At 48.9% G+C, this 16,027-nt stretch overlaps 1 protein-coding gene across 1 annotated transcript in view; it reads right to left on the minus strand.

Moving 5' to 3' along the window:
* Nucleotides 1-29: 29 nt before the first annotated feature.
* The window catches only part of SCPEP1 (serine carboxypeptidase 1), a 32,523-nt gene continuing 16,525 nt past the window's right edge, over nt 30-16,027 (minus strand). The window contains exons 6-13 of the mRNA XM_082706028.1: nt 14,640-14,712; nt 10,363-10,400; nt 9,846-9,974; nt 9,171-9,264; nt 8,126-8,239; nt 5,986-6,123; nt 4,272-4,435; nt 30-640 (exon numbers count right to left, since the gene is read on the minus strand). Of these exons, the coding sequence (XP_082562154.1) occupies nt 578-640; nt 4,272-4,435; nt 5,986-6,123; nt 8,126-8,239; nt 9,171-9,264; nt 9,846-9,974; nt 10,363-10,400; nt 14,640-14,712 (813 nt within the window). The 3' untranslated portion in view covers nt 30-577. The remainder of the gene's footprint in view (nt 641-4,271; nt 4,436-5,985; nt 6,124-8,125; nt 8,240-9,170; nt 9,265-9,845; nt 9,975-10,362; nt 10,401-14,639; nt 14,713-16,027) is intronic.

Genomic DNA, 16,027 nt, shown 5'->3' on the forward strand with positions numbered 1-16,027 from the left:
CATCCACGAAATGGAATGTTCGGCAGCTATTAAAAATGTCACAAGAGAACATTTATTGACATGAAGAGGTGATGGGACAATTGGTATGTGTGCCAGGTAGTCAGACAACATACAGTAATGATTCCATTTCTGTAAAAAATATATATGCATATATGGAAAAGAAAAAGACTTACAAGGCTGGACAGTGAAAGGGTAACTGAGCTGGTCCTAGCGAAGGGAGTAAAAGGGTATTTATTCTGTTTACTTGTATTTCTTTTTTTTTCCCCCCATAAATCATGTCATTTTGTAATACCAAAATGTCAACCTATTTCAACGCTTCATTTTTGATTAAAACAAATCCATCGGGAAAAAAATGGGAGTTCTTCAGAAGCAGAAATGATTTCCAAGTTGCCGCGGAGACAGCGAGTGTGTTCTCAGGAGACGTGGGCGGGAACCTTCACACTGACAGGCAGGCGGGGTTCCGTCAGGCAGGCGGGGTTCCATGGTAGACGGGCAGGAGGCCGGTGCCTCCTCCAGTGTCAGGGTCCTGGCTCTGCCTCCCGTGCCCTGGGGCGGAGCAACTCACCACCAGTCCGTCCTACTCCTGCTGAGTCACCATCCTCATCATCTTCAGAGCCATGTCCCCTTGGTCAGAAGGAACCTAGGACCAAACAGTCTCCTGAGCCCACACTCCTGGTTCTGGGTTCAGGGGCGATATCCTGAGACCCCGCTCCCAGGAGGAGTGCGGGCTCCGCAACAGCAGCCTAGGAGGACATCGCACCAGAGTGCACCCCTTACGGGAGGGTCCCTTCTGTGGAATGACCCCTGTGCAGGACAGAAGCTTGTCAGACTGCAGGGGTCTGAAGAGGTCAGCATTTAGGAAAGACCCTGCTGCTCCATTTGGGGCTGATCTGTTGATTCATTTATTTTTAAAGAGAGAGAGAGAGAGCGCGCAAGTGCAGAGAGGGGTGGAGGGAGAGGGAGAGAGAGAGAATCCCAAGATGACTCTCCGAGGAGATCAGAGCCTCAGCGGGGACTTGGTCCTAGGACGGTGAGATCAGGACCTGAGCGGAATTCAAGAGTCAGACACTTAACCCACTGAGCACCCCCCAGGAGTCCCTGCTGATTTCCTTATGAGACCCGTGCTTAAGTTACCAGGACCTAGCCTGTTCAAGGAAGAGCGGAGGTTCTAAACAATTTAAAGGATTCTCTGGGACTGGAGTACAAAATAGCCAAGAGGGAAGCTAATAGCAAATCTGTCAACAATACAACAAACAAACAAGATGCTTTGTTTGGGCAATAACCTATTTTGGTATTATTGTTATTATTCAATTTTCTTATGTTTTTCCTTTAGATTTTTCAGGTAGGTTCCACACCCAGCGTGGAGCTCAAACTCATGACCCTCACATCCAGAGTCACACGCTCTACTGTCTGAGCCCACCAAGTGCCCCATCCCTTAGATTTTTCAGATAATTCCTTTATAAACTGCCTCCCTTCCCATACACCATGGAGAAGGGGAGGGACAGCAACCTCAGTTTCTCCCCCACAAAGATGGGCGTCCTGTTGATGGTCCCAAGTTCTGAGAGCCCATGGCTCCATGATTCTCCACAGCACACTGCTGTCCCTTAGGTCCCCTGGAGGCACAGGCACAGTGGGGTATATCAAAAAGACATTCCATCAACTAAAGGGGAAGTGGTTGGGGGTAATTTAATAACAGTTTCCAGGAGCTATTTTAAGGCTGCCCCAACTGATGTCTTGCTTCTCTCGGTGACAAGCCAGAGGAAATGGGCCTGAACTCCGGCACACATGCTCTCCTTACCCTGAAAGCCCTAACAGGGAGGCACCTGGGTGGCTCAGGTGGTTCCGTGTCTGCCTTCGGCTCAGGTCATGATCCCAGAGGGTCCTGGGATGGAGTCCCAAATGAGGCTCCCCACTGAGATAGGGAGCCTGCTTCTCCCTCTCCCTGTTCCACCCCCCTACTCTCTTGCACTCTCTCTCTCTCTTAAATAAAACCTTAAAAAGAAAAGAAAAAAACCCGGACAAAATGTCCTCTTCACCCTGGGTGCTGCTGCCTTGTTCATGGTCTCTCCACATCAAGTTTCTTCAAAGGGCAGGCTACTACCTCCTTCCGGTTTCTGAGAGGAAGCGATCTTCCACCCGCTCACTGCACGTTCATCTGCTCCACCCCGTCCATGCTGGCTTCTGGGCCAGCTGCAGCCCTGAAAGCCCTTGCCACGAGCTCCACGGATACCACTCTGCCCGAATCCCTGCTGACACTTCGCTCCTTTATCTGAGCTGGTGGCAGCTTGTGACACTGCCGGCCCCTGGCGACTTTGCGCATGTCCAGGTCCCTGGTCTCCCTCTTCCTTTTTTGGCTGCCTTTTCTCAACTCTCATTTGTATGTCCTTCTTTTACCTCCTGCCTCTTTTTTTTTTTTTTTTTCCAATTTATTTATTTGACAGGGACAGAAGGAGCACAAGCAAGGGGAGTGGAAGGCAGAGGGAGAGGGAGAAGCAGGTTGCCCGCGGAGTAGGGAGCCTGAAGCAGGCAGCACTCAATCCCAGGACCCCCGATCATGACCCGAGACCAAGGCAGACCCCAACCGACTGAGCCACCCAGGCACCCCACCTCCTGCCTCTTAAATACTGGTGTACCCAGGGCCTGTCCCCAACCTTTTTCATACTCGACTCCCAAATCTCAGTCTCCAAAAACAAAAATTGGACTCCGGATCATATACACACAGTGTATTCAGTTGCCTTATGAGCGTCCCACTTGCTGGTTCTACAGGCAAACAGGTACCAAGTCCAGCCAGTTCTCCCTTCTGATGCTTTATCAGCTCCCTCTACTTCTCTTCCTCCTGGATTACTATAAGAGCGCCTTAGAGGGGCGCCCAGGTGGCTCAGTTGGTTAAGCATTTCTGCCTTCGGGTCAGGTCACAATCCCAGGGTCCTAGGATCAGCCCCACCGCATTGGGCTCCCTGCTCAGCTGCTGCTCCCTACTCAGCTGCTGCTCCCTCTGCTGCTTCCCCTGCTTGCATGTGCTCTCTCTGTCAAATAAATAAATAAAATCTTAAAAAAAAGAAGTGCCTTAGATTGGATCTTTGCCCCAGTCTCATCCCAGGCCCTCGGCTGCTAGAATGCTGTTTCTTAGACAAATGTGGCAATTTCACTCCTTTGCTTTAAGACCCTCACTGGCACCCCGTTAGTTTCAGGACACGTGTGAGCTCCCTAACAAGGACTCCCCAGCCTCATCTCTCCCAGTGCCCCTCCTGAGGCTCTGGATCTGCCCATGCGCTTCTCCTTGCTCCTACACCTCCTCCTAGCCTAGCTAATACCCCTAAGGAGTTGGTTTCTGGAGAGGGCACTTTAGTTCCTGCTGAAATCTCTCTTAGCATCTCCTCGGCCATCCAAGTAAATACATTGTGTGGGCTTGAAGTACAAATGGAGCTTACAGACGAGTTTTCTAGCCAGACCACAGCCCCTCAGCCCCTTCTCTGTGGAGATTCTGTCCTAAGCACCAGGGGGCCAGGCAGAGAGAGCGTCCCAGAAGGCACCTTACCACCCCTTCCAATGAATCTCCTCCAGGAAACCACTGTCCTGGGAAGAAGAGAGACCCTGCATTTAAGCGGCCAGACCAAAGCCTCACCACAAGGGAAGCACCTGACCCCTTGGGTGCCTGTGCAAGTGTCTGCATCCGTACGTGCACACACATGTGTGTTTACAGTGGATTCATCCCTCCAGAATCTCCCTCAGCCTGTGGAGAGCTACTCAGTCAACCTACGACCTAAGGGGAGATAGTGTGTTCACTTGGCACGTGAAGACCGCCTCATCTTTGCACACAAAGCCACTTCCAAACTGCAAATCTGGAAGCTACTGCGGTTCAAACACTCCCCCGCACCTTGTCCCATGCACTGCAACTCAGCTTTCTAGGGCGCGGAACTTTGGTTTTCGCTCCCCAAAAATGTTAGGGAAAGACAATTTTTCCCTTCTTCCCCCAAGACAAACAATTAAGAAGAAAGTAACATTAAACTCATTTGAACTAAAAAATCAAAGATAGAGAGCCCGGCTTAATGCTCTCAGAAGGATTTAGCTTTTTTAAATGAGACTCTCTAGAGCCAAAGGAACGAAGCACTAATAGTAGGACTTCAGTAGAGACCTGAAAACACTCCCCAAACCAAAACACTTCTTTTAAGACCAATCCGGGCACTGCACTCATGCATCATCAATCACTCGTGGCCTCCCTCTCAGGGCAGCTAAGAGTCCATGACCAAGGCTGAGGGACACGGCCTCACCATGTGCCCAGCTCTGAGGATCCAGTAGAAAGCCAGGTTCTTGTAGGACTTGACGAAAGCAGACGTTTCCGAAGACTTAGGGTCACTGTACACGGCCTTCCACTTCAGCTGCTTGAATTTCGGCAGATCTGCCCACTTCAGTTTCCGCACCCAGGCCTCCTGACCTGGTGAGAGGGACAGAGCAGGGCCTGGCATCAATAGCTGGTTGGGGTAGAAACAAAAATCTAGATCCCACCGCTTTCCCTTTCCCAAACTGTAACATGCATAGAACTCATCCTGAGATCTGGTTTAAATGCAAACTGGGAGTCAGTAGGTCTGGGGAGGGCCCGAGACTCTGCCTTTCCAGTGAACTCCCAGTGATGCCCAAGATACCCAGAAGAAACCTAAATGCTGAGAAGCCTGACTACGTTTGCCTCTGCCTTTCCCACCACTGATGCTCTGAAGGAAGGAAACTGGGGACCTCTGCAGGCGGCAAGACTCTCTGGAGGACTGTGAGGTCTCAGGGTGGGGAGATGCTAACAGGGATCCCCTGGGCAGGTCATGGAAGAAACACAGAACCCTTTCAAAGTGGCCTTAGTGCCCTTGGCTTACAACTGGCAGAAATATTCAATCCCACTGACCTTAAGAGGTGCGTCATTGACCTGTCAGACAAGGTGCCTCGATTTACCTGCTGGTTCTGAGAACCTGCCTCTCAGTCCTTACCTGGCCCTACTGAAACAAAACCACAAAGGCCATTTCCCTCAGGTCTTCAGGTTTAGAGCCAGCAGGGTTTAGTTCTAATTCAGCCTGCAGAGCTTACCACCTAATGGGCCCGTGACAAAGACTCAACTCAACAGTGCCTTGATCCCATGGCCAGGATAAGGTCTCCCTTTCTATTTTTGGCGGGAGTAGGTGTAGTGTGTTTCTTAATCATACATAAGGGCCTCAAAATCTGGCAGGCCCAGGCTTCTCTAAGGGGTCACCATGATGAGGAGCAGGAGGCTAGCCGAGGGCAAGCAGAAGCTGACACCCTGCAAATGCCCGGCCCCCCCTAACCCCGGGCAGGATCTGGGACACATTCTTCAGGCACTCCTGGCTGCCTTAAAGCTAAGGGAAGGAAAAGTATATGATTCCCTAACAGAGATCACAGTCCAGCAAGACCTGCACTTCCCTCAGTTTACAAATGTTTTCATGATTTACAAGAAAAAAGCATTCTTAGCAATCACCTCACTACCAGAAGGAAGCTCCCAACTGTCTTCATGTTAATGCTTTACTAGAGGGAGAAACTACTTGAACTCGACAATAGCAAGGCCTCCAATATCTTGTAGGTCCTCTTTAGCATACAAAAGTTTTGAAAATCTCCCCCCTTTTCCTTACCCCCAACTCCAGAGTATATAATCAGCCACCCCTCAAAAGCCCAGGGCAGCAGCTCTTTCTGCCCATGGGTCCTGTCCATGTACTTTCAGAAAATCACCGCTCTGCACCAAAGATGTCTCAAGAATTCTTTCTTGGCGATCAGCTCCAGACCTCACCCCACCAAACCTCACCTACATTCAAAAACTGTGTCAACACCTCTGTTCTCTTCAAAGAGGTCATGCAGATGAATGGAACATGAAATGGCCTTCTTCCTGGCATTTCAACATGACCAGCCCCAAGAGTGGCATGTCTGGGGCCAGCTCCCTTTCAGCTCAACCTACCGAACTGTCTCCATGGGCCCCTCAGAGTGCTTTCCTACCTATGGTGTCCACGATGAGATCGAGCTGTCCATTATAGATGGTCACGTTGACGCCGGCTTCCAGCAGCTCGTCCACGATGCTGATGACGGGCTTCATGAAGTCCCCCTCCATGTTCTGGAAGACATTGGCAGACTGGCCTACACATGAGGAAAGAGAAAGAGGTAAGTGCCAGCATAAAGGGCACCTTTCAGACCAGAATATCCTGGGCTCCGGATATAAGTAACCACTGTGCTTCACCAAACAAAGGCTGAGCCCAAGTGCTTCACTAACAGGGACCAGCCAGTCCAGAAATCCACGCCCTGAGCCAGTCACCTGAAGCCTAGTACCCACGCAGATAGAGCTTGTTAGGCTGGTCTTCTCAGGGAACAATCTCTGCTTTGGGACACGTGTTAGTTTCCCTCCTTAGCTAAGTAACACCAGGGCCACACTGTAAGTCCTGCACAAGTGAGGCCACCCTACTAATAAACCAAATCAGACCCAAAGCAATGCGGAGCCTCCCCACCAGGGAGCCACATCGAGGACGAGCCCCAGGCAAGAGAGGAGATGGTTGACACCGCACCCCTGGCAGAGTCCTGACCGTCATCTGTGACACTGAACCCCACAGTGACACCCCACAACGACAGCAGCCACTACCCATTTCTGTCCTCTAGTCATTGGGTTAAGCAAGCACTTTACAAACAACATCGCATTTCCTCTTCACCAATCCCGGGAGGTAAGGGGTCCTAACCTGTGCAGTGGTTAAAGCAGACGAGGGTCCAAGAGGCTAAGAAACATGCCCACAGTGACAGAGCTGGTCAGTGGCAGGTGGGGCTGTGAGCACAGGCCTGGCGGGCTCCACAGTGTGTGCGGAGCCTTAACTGCAAACCCGAGCTCAACACCCTGGGTGTGGCTATCGGCCAGCCAGTTTGTCCTTTCCCAGACATAGCTGGAGCCACATAGAGTTGTCTCTATCACTCATCGTCTGCTAAAATGTAATCTCCTTGCCCGTCCAGCTGCACAGGGCGGGGAGGGTCCAGGGAACCAGAGAAGCTGGGCTGGAGAACGCAGTCACAGGGACCCACGAAAGGGGCAGTGCAGGAGAGGGGCTCTTGCAGACTTGACCTTAGCTGCCTTCCTGTGACCTGTAACGGCTCACACCCCTATTCTCAGGACCACCCGGCTCCCCGGGGGGGGGTACTCCCTGAACGCTCTGACATTGGATTATTTTTATTTGATCTAATTAACTCCCTCCAACCCCACCCCCATTTCTAGAAAACTGTAAGGGGTGAGGCAGAAATGAAGACACCGGAGCTGGGAGGAATCCTCTGCGAACTGTAATTTGGGAGGAGGGCCCGTGTACCCTGAGGAAGCCGGGGCTGGAGCCGCATCTTAGCCTCTCGGCAGCTGTCAAGGGGCTGCCCTAGAAAGGCATCGCTTTGGGCGAGCTCACACATAAAGGAAGCCCTCTTCAGCTTGGCCTGTCTCCCCTCCAGGGATCTGGGAGTCCCACTGGCTCACAGCCTCCCTATAGGACTGAGTTCTGATATCTGGTCCTGTTTTCTGAAGACCAATAGTTCCCAATATGGCCCCCAGAACAGAAGGCAGTAGACCCTGGAACTACATCCAGCATGAGGAGGCGGGGGTGGGGGCTCAGGGGGACGGAGAGGGGGTGGTGCAGAGGGGGGCTGGCCAGGGAGCTGGTCAAAACCCACCCCAAAGGACCTTGGTCTGGAAGTCACACCCACAACCCCCGGTGGCTTTAGGCTTGGCTTTTTAATCTCACGTGTTTTTTTGTTGTTGTTGTTTTGTTTTGTTTTGAATTATGGAAAACCTCAAACTGATAACAAACAGTCAGAAGAGTGAGAGGATTCCAAGGTGCCCACAGTCTGGCTTCAACAATTCTCAACGCCTACCCCATCCGCTCATTCCCCTCCCCACCCATTTCCCTACCAAGGTCTTACTCTGAACCGATTTTGGCAGGTTATTTACTGTCTGTGCATGTGCTTGCTCACCTATAAAACGTGGCCAGTAATGCGGTCCTATCTGCAACCTGTCCTCACCATCAACAAAGCCCATTCTTCAAATTCAGGCCTCTAAACCCGCACCTCTACTGCTCCACACCCCACAGAGGGCCCTTTATCAGGTCGCCGAAGTACCTACCTCCCCAGGAGCAATCCTCAGGAATAATTTTGAGCTTCTTCCTGATGGGACCATTCATGAGCTGACTCAGGGAGTCCTGCTGGAGGTGTCTCACGTAGCGCTGGTAAAGATGAACTGAAACAAACTGGCACGTGGTGAGCCAAGGGACTGGAAATACCACCCAGAGAATGTCTTCCCCCGAGGCTGGGACAGTGTCTAAGAGGGAGGTTTTCAGCTGGAAAATGGAAAGTGTCCCCTTCATTCACCCCAGATGGAGGAAGAAAGCCAGAAAGCCACTGGAAGTGTCGAGATGCTTTATAAATTTTGATCACTGCACTTTATGTATTTTGGGGCCATTGAGACTATCCAGCACAGCCCAAGGCAGTCAGTTGAGACATGGAATGTAGAGGCTCCCGCAGCCTTTATATAAAGACCTATGGAGGGAGGACGCTGGGGCGTTTAGCATCCTCAGCAAAGCTGGCTCAGCTGAAGGACAGCTCAGTCCAGCTTTCAGAAGGACTGTAATGTTCAATGGGTGGAAGATGGTTTCCAAACGTCAAAAACAAGTGAAAGTAAAAAAAGTAAATAAAATCTTTAAAAATTAAAAATTAAAAAAATTTAAAATACAAAAATTTAAAAAATTAAAAAAAAATTAAAAATAGTTTAAAAATTAAAAAAAGGAAAAACAAAAAGCAAGCGAAATAAGCCAGATGCAAAAGACCAGATGCCAGATCTGCAAAAGACCAAAAGCCAGATGCATGGTTCCATTTAGACCAAATGTCTGTTTCTAGAAACACAGACAGATCAGTGACTGCCTGGGGCTGGGTGTAGGACCGGAAACCAACTGCCAGGAGACACAGGATCTTTCTGGCATGATGGAAATTTCTGGAACTGGACTGTGGTGATGGCGGTTGAGCAGCTTTGTGAATACACTAAAACCACTGAATCCTACACTTAACATGGGTGAATTTTGTGGCATGTAAATTATGTCACTGAAGTTAAAAGAATTGATTCTCTCTTGCATGGAGATGGAGACAGGGGTCTTGCAATGTCAAGGTTCACTTACCTAGGGGGCTCTGGGTGAATTCTAGGCTCGACTTCACCGCAGACGTGGGAGTGCTTTTAGTTAAGATGTTATAGAAGTTCACGCCATCTGTGTTCTGAAATACAGAATGGTAATTGGCTGTTTATTTATCTATTAACGAAACTGCATAATAGAGAGGTAACTGGCTTTCCATCTTATCCGAGAACAGCTTGAACTTTGTAACAATTTGCCAGGACCAGAAAGAAATGCAGCTCTGAGGGCTGAGACCGGCCGTCAGCCTGATCCTGGGGCAGGGGGAGTGAGCAGTTTTTCCACATGAAGCTCAGATGCTGGAGAAAACCAAGACCGCCTGTTATTCTACACGGAGAACAGGGCTAAGGAGGGTCCTGCACACTCATCCTCAGCTGTGCATTCTTCTGTCCTGGCTCTCTGGGGGCAGAATGTTGCCTGGCAAGAATTCAAACATTCACTTCTCAGGATGACCATACATTCGGTCAAGAGACAAGCGGGTCTGGCAGGCCTGGGGTGGTTTTCTGACCTCATCACTGATTCATCGGCTTTATTGTTTAGCACGTGACCCTTTTCAGATCTGCGGGGAGTCTCAGAATAGACCCAAACCCTGGTAGCACCAACCAGGGGGCCCTAGCTCCACGTGGGAACGAGGCAAGTGGGCTGCCCCCGAGTGTGGCCCATTACCTGTTCAATGACCATTTCTGCTTTGCCCCACAGCTGGGTGGCCTCTTTGTAGAGCCCCTTATTCACGGCATCCAGGACATCCTCTGCAACCTGAGACACCTCTGCCAGGCCTTGGTCATCGAGAAGAGACTGGAATGCAAACCGAGAATGAGAAGGCCTGCTCCACTCAGAGACGCAGACCCGGCATCACCACAGCTGGGGACAGGTGACAGAAAGAAAGAGAGCAAAACGCTGGCAGAGTCCAGATGGTGGGTATAGGGGTGTTCATGGGATCTTTCAACTTTTCTGCATATGTGAAAATTTTTCTCATAAAAAGTTGGGGAGATTTTAAACACTATGTTTCTTATGCCTGGAGAAACAGGGCACTGGGCTGATGGTTCATTCAGTTTCCCCCAAGGGTGCAGTGTCAACTTCGTAGGCAAACCCAGCTAGCCTGTATGTCCTGGGGACAGAGCCAGGAGAGGTCTGCTGGGCTGCTTACCATGGAGGGTGCCGAGATGAGGACTCATCTACTTACCACGCTGTACAGGAATGGTCCCCAGGAGAGCACCGAATCTGAAGGAAACCACACAGGTACAAAGTAAGTCCACCGTGGCTCTCCCTTCCAAAGAAAAACCCAACTAGCTTCCCTCTCAAAGTGGAGACAGAAGCAAGAAAGCTGGTGGCTCTGGGGCTATCGGCTCCTTAACTCACTGATGCCCCTGGCAGGGCACCCCCACTCGGGAGGCGGCATGATGTGGGGACCTTTCTGTTGATTCAGGGCTAATGACACGTTAATTTGGCTTGATCTTGGAGCAGCGAGTGAGTCCCGGCCAGTGATGGCATCCCCGTAGGCATGGGTGTGTGTGTGTGTGCGCGTGCGCATGCGGGCATGAACACAGGTTCCTCTCTGCTAGACCTCTGGGCTTTCCGACAGCTTAGAACATTCCTCCCCACCCTCACATTTCTGCTCTCTATTTGCTCCTCCAGTCTGGGGACACTAGCTTCTGCCGAGGAGCTAATTAAGGAGGAAGACTATGGACTTTGTAATTCAAGCGCCTAGGACTACACTATCAGCCAATTCTTTTCTATTCCACAAACATATCTGAGAATTTACAAAGGGTTGGAAGCCAGCAAGGAATTTTAGAGATACAAATGAGTAAAATAATGTCTGCCCTCAGATAGAAGAGTTGGGCTTGGTCTGACAGATTCGCAACTCCTGTAACTCTACATAAGGCTAGTACCACTGAGATGTGCCAACGAAGTATCAAGGACCATAACTTGCACACTGGATATGTCACTCCTTTGCTTAAAAGACTTCAATAGTTCCCTAAGGCCAAGCATCTCAAAGTATGTTTTGTTTTTTAAAAGATTTTATTTATTTATTCGACAGAGAGAAATCACAAGTAGGCAGAGAGGCAGGCAGAGAGAGAGGAAGGGAAGCAGGCCCCCTGCTGAGCAGAGAGCCCGATGTGGGACTCGATCCCAGGACCCTGAGATCATGACTTGAGCCGAAGTCAGTGGCTCAACCCACTGAGCCACCCAGGTGCCCTCAAAGTATGTTTTAAGGAGCTTCAATACTGCAGGAGTTCAGCCTACGTATCAGAGAAGAAAAAACGATTCTTCAGTTAAATATCTCTGAGGCTATGCAAAACAGAGTATTTCACCCCCCTGCAGGACTTCTCAGAGCCTTTCACAGGCCTGTGAAACCTTGAGGAGGTAGAGCCAGTACTGAGCCCTGGCAACTTACCTGACCACGAAGCCCTTTGCATAGCACCTCACTGGTCTGGTATTCTTCAGGGTACACCCTGAGACATGCAGACGTACCAGGGGACCTCACTATCCTTCATCTCTGCAATTTAACTATCAAGTTTCTGCCTTAGTTTCTTGAAATACAGAATCGTCTGCAACTTCTCCAATGCGCCCATTCCCTGCTGGATCTAGACCAGGGAGGGACAAAACTTTTCTATAAAGGAACAAACAGTAAACATTTTTTGCTTTCCAGGCCAGGCAGCCTCTTTTGCAATTACTTGACTCTGTTGCGGCAACCTCCAAACAGCCACACACAACATGTAAACGAATGGGTGTAACTGTGTCCCAGTAAAAAGCTTCTCTACCAAAGGAGGGTGGCCGGACAGACTCAATTTGTATGCTGTAGTCCGCCAACCTCTGATGTGCAACAGAACTTCCTGAGGTGATGGAAATAGTCTCTATCTATGTGGTCCAGGATAACTCTACAGTCATGTGTGGCTACTGGGTGCTTAAAATGTGGACAGTGCAATTGAGAGATTAAAATTTTTATTGTACGTTAATTAATTTAAATTCAGCTACATATGACTACGGCTACCATCTTGAACTGTGTAGATCTTCTTGAAGACATGGAGCATGTCTGTGCATCCTTCCTAGCACCTAGCAAAATGGCTACTACCTAGCAAATAATAATTGTTCATATAAATTAACAGTATTTCTCTCTCAAAAAAGGAGTATTTCTGGGATGGCAGGGTGAACTTAAGTGGATCTGAAAGGAGGGATTCAGATCTGGGCAGAAGATTTCTTTTTTCTTTCTTTCTTTCTTTCTTTTTTTTAATTAAGAGAGAGTGCACAAGTGCAAACAGGAAGTGGGGGGTAGGGGGAGGGAGGGGCAGAGGAAGAGAGAGAAAGAGAAAACACGGGGCTTGATCTCATGACCCTGAGATCATGATCTGGAGCCGAAATCAAGAGTCAGATGCTTAATCCAATGAGCCACCCAGGCGCTCCTGGGCAGGAAGATTTCTAAGGGGAACTTCGTCACAGTAAGGTGAAAAAAGGTAGATTTTGGACAGGATGAATGGCACTTGTTTTTGTTGTTGTTGTTGTTTTGGTTTTTTAAATTTCTTTTTGTTTTTAATTTATTTGACAGGGAGAGAGAGAGAGATCACAAGTAGGCAGAGAGGCAGGCAGAGAGAGAGGGAGAAGCAGGCTCCCCCTGAGCAGAGAGCACGATGGAGGGCTCGATCCCAGGACCCTGGGATCATGACCTGAGCTAAAGGCAGAGGCCTAACCCACTGAGCCACCCAGGGGCCCGATGAACAGCACTTGTAAAGCCTTGTGTCTTGTGTTGGTAGGTGCAATGTACTGGGTGAGTTCATAGAGTCTGGAGCCTGCTGCCTGGACATGAATGCTGACTTTAGGAAAATTGTTCAGCCTCTCTGAGCCTCAGTTTCATCATCTCCAAAACTGTGATCATAATAGCATCCATCCCATGGAGCTGTCGTAAGTGTTAAATGAAGTTAATGCATGCCGGGTGTTGAGTGCTGTTAGGAAACTGTGATGAGACCCCAGAAGGCAGCATTAAGGCCCATGGCTGTGATTTTGAGTGAGACAGGGGGCCTCACGCCTCTGATCAAGGCTTCTGAAGCTTTATGATGTCCTAGGAGGTCTATCCAGGAAGGAAAAACAAAGAAGAGCTCTTCTCCCAATGCTAACTCCAGAGCTCTCGCTTATGCCATTTCAGCCCTGGATGATGCCTAGAATAAGGACAAGAGACACCATTCTCAACAGCATCGGGATATCCCAAATCCATTAGAGGCATGGCTCTGTCACAAACTGAATCCCCACCTTTAAGGAGAAAAATATTGCTTTTTACAAATTACTATTTTTAAAAACCGAGGCATCATCACACATCAGAAATCATACATGCCAATTCAGACGTTCTGATGAATACACACACCCACGTAATGACCACCCCAACGAAGACAGAGAACACACACAGCCTAGAAAGTTCCTTGGTATCCCCTTCCAGCTCATTCCCCTCCCTCCTCCAGAGGTAACTTCTCTTCTAATTTCCTACTTTGTAGTTTGGTCTTGCCTATGAAAAGTCACCTTCTGTTAGGTTCGAGCGGTTCTCAACCAGGAACATCAGGAGGAGCGTGTGTGTGTGTGTGTGTGTGTGTGTGTGTGTGTGTGTCACACTGGGGTGGGCATACTGACATCTGAAGGGTACAGATGCTGCTAATACCCTACAATGGACAGGACAAGTCCCGCAACAAAGAATTATGTGGCTTCAACGGTCAACAGCCCTGAGATTAGAGTTAACCCCACCACCGTGACAACTTCTGACATGGGAAGCTACACCCCAGATGTCTGCATCACAAACCACTTTTGTCTGTAGTGTCCCAAAGAGGACACTCTGGCCCTGAAACAATGAACCTGAGCATCAGGACCTAATGTAACATCTCACCACCACTGTGAGCAACAGATGGAAATTCCACCCCATTTGCTCATACAGACTAGGGTTTGAATCCCAATGGGGCCACTCATGCTGTTGTGTCTGAGGGCAACTTCCACCACCTCTCTAGTCTTTAAAATGTTTTCAACTGTAGGGGCACCAGGGTGGCTCAGTCAGTTAGGCATCAAAATCTTGATTTTGGCTCAGGTCATGATCTCAAGGTTTATAAGATTGAGCCCTGCCTTGGGCTTGTGCTGGGCACGGAGCCTGCATTAAGATTCTCACTCACTCTCTCCCAATCTCCCACTGTACCCGCTTCTCTTATTTAAAAAAAAAAAAAAAAGTCTTCAACTGTAAACTGTGATTCTTCTAGTGTAAGAATCAAATAAGAGAATTAATCTGGCCAGCAGCAATCCATGGTAGGAGCTCTATAAATGAGTTCTCATCCCCAAATTTCTTGGACACTCCTGGGGCAAACGCTTTCTGCTTTGACATCTCTAAGGATCCAGAAAATTCTGTTTCCCTGTTTTTTGATCTGGACCACACAGCCCCAAGTCCCAGGAAAGGATGGAGAAAAGGAGTAAAGCATCGAAGGATTCTGGACTTACCAACAGGGGAGATCCACGAGTCACCCAAAGCGACGCCGGCAAAGTTGCACTGGATGGTCCCTTGCTGAATGGCCTGAAAGAAGAGCCCAGAAACATTCTTGCCAAGGAAACCCCGAGACCTCTGTCCCTTCTTCAGCAGGAGCGAGCCAAGCCTTTATGCACCACCTTTCCCGAGCACAGAAAACTTCTGCCCATCCTTTCTAAGACTCTCTGGTATCCAAAGACCTAAGAGACCCAGTGGAGAACCAGAGTAACTCTTTCCTGCTGCCATTTGCAAAATGAGGAAGAACCGCTCGGGTTTCTCTCTACTGTTTTCATAAGAGTGTTGGCAGGATGTGCATGGGGTCTGGTGTGGCCCTAGCTTCTTTCCAAGGGTCACTGGCACTCTTTCCCCTGAGGTCTGGGATCCTTCACAAAGTGCTGGGGTAGGGAGGACGTGGGTACAGGTCACTGTCCATATGGCAGTTGCTGAAGGGGTGGCGGTCCTCCTCAGGAGGTCTTTGAGGGAGGGAGGGATGCCTCAGAACTATACTATCATTTGTATAAAAATGAGAAAAGAAGAATATCAAGTGGACCCGTGAACATAGGGTAGGAACAGCACAAGTCTACTGACACACAGATTTTTTCCAACAAATACAATACAGTAATGTAAATATATTTCTCTTAAGTTCTTCTTAATAGCATTTCCTTTTCTAGCTTACTTCACTGTAAGAATACAGTATATAATATACGTAGAATACAGTATATAATATACGTAACATACTTTATGTTCTCAGCAAGGCTTCTGGTCAACAGGAGGCTATTAGTAGTTAAGTTCCTGGGAGAGTCAAGTTATATTTGGATTTTCCATAGTCCTACTTATATGAGAAAATGAATCACTGGTACACACCTGAAACTAATTTAACATTGTGTGTCAACTGTACTCAAACAAACCAACAAAAAAATGTGTTTGAAAAAGATGTATGTGGGGCACCTGACCTATTATAATATATGCTATCCAAAACTTTTTTTTTTTAAAGATTTTATTTATTTGACACAGAGAGAGAGAGAGAGAGATCACAAGTAGGCAGAGAGACAGACAGAGAGAAGGGGAAGCAGTCTCTCCGTTGAGCAGAGAGCCGATGTGGGGCTCGGTCCCAGGACTCTGAGATCATGACCTGAGTTGAAGGCAGAGGCTTAACCACTGAGCCACCCAGGTGCCCCTCTTTTTTTTTTTTTTTTTTTTTAATTTTATTTATTTGACAGAGAGAGAGACACAGCAGGGGGACAGGGAGAGGGAGAGGGAGAAGCAGGCTTCCTGCTGAGCAGAGAGCCTGATGCAGGGCTTCATCCCAGGACCCTGAGACCATGTCCTGAGCTGAAGGCAGGCACTTAATGACTGAGCCATG

The sequence above is a fragment of the Mustela nivalis genome (genome assembly GCF_964662115.1).
Source record: "Mustela nivalis genome assembly, chromosome: 17".
Lineage (NCBI taxonomy): Eukaryota > Metazoa > Chordata > Mammalia > Carnivora > Mustelidae > Mustela > Mustela nivalis.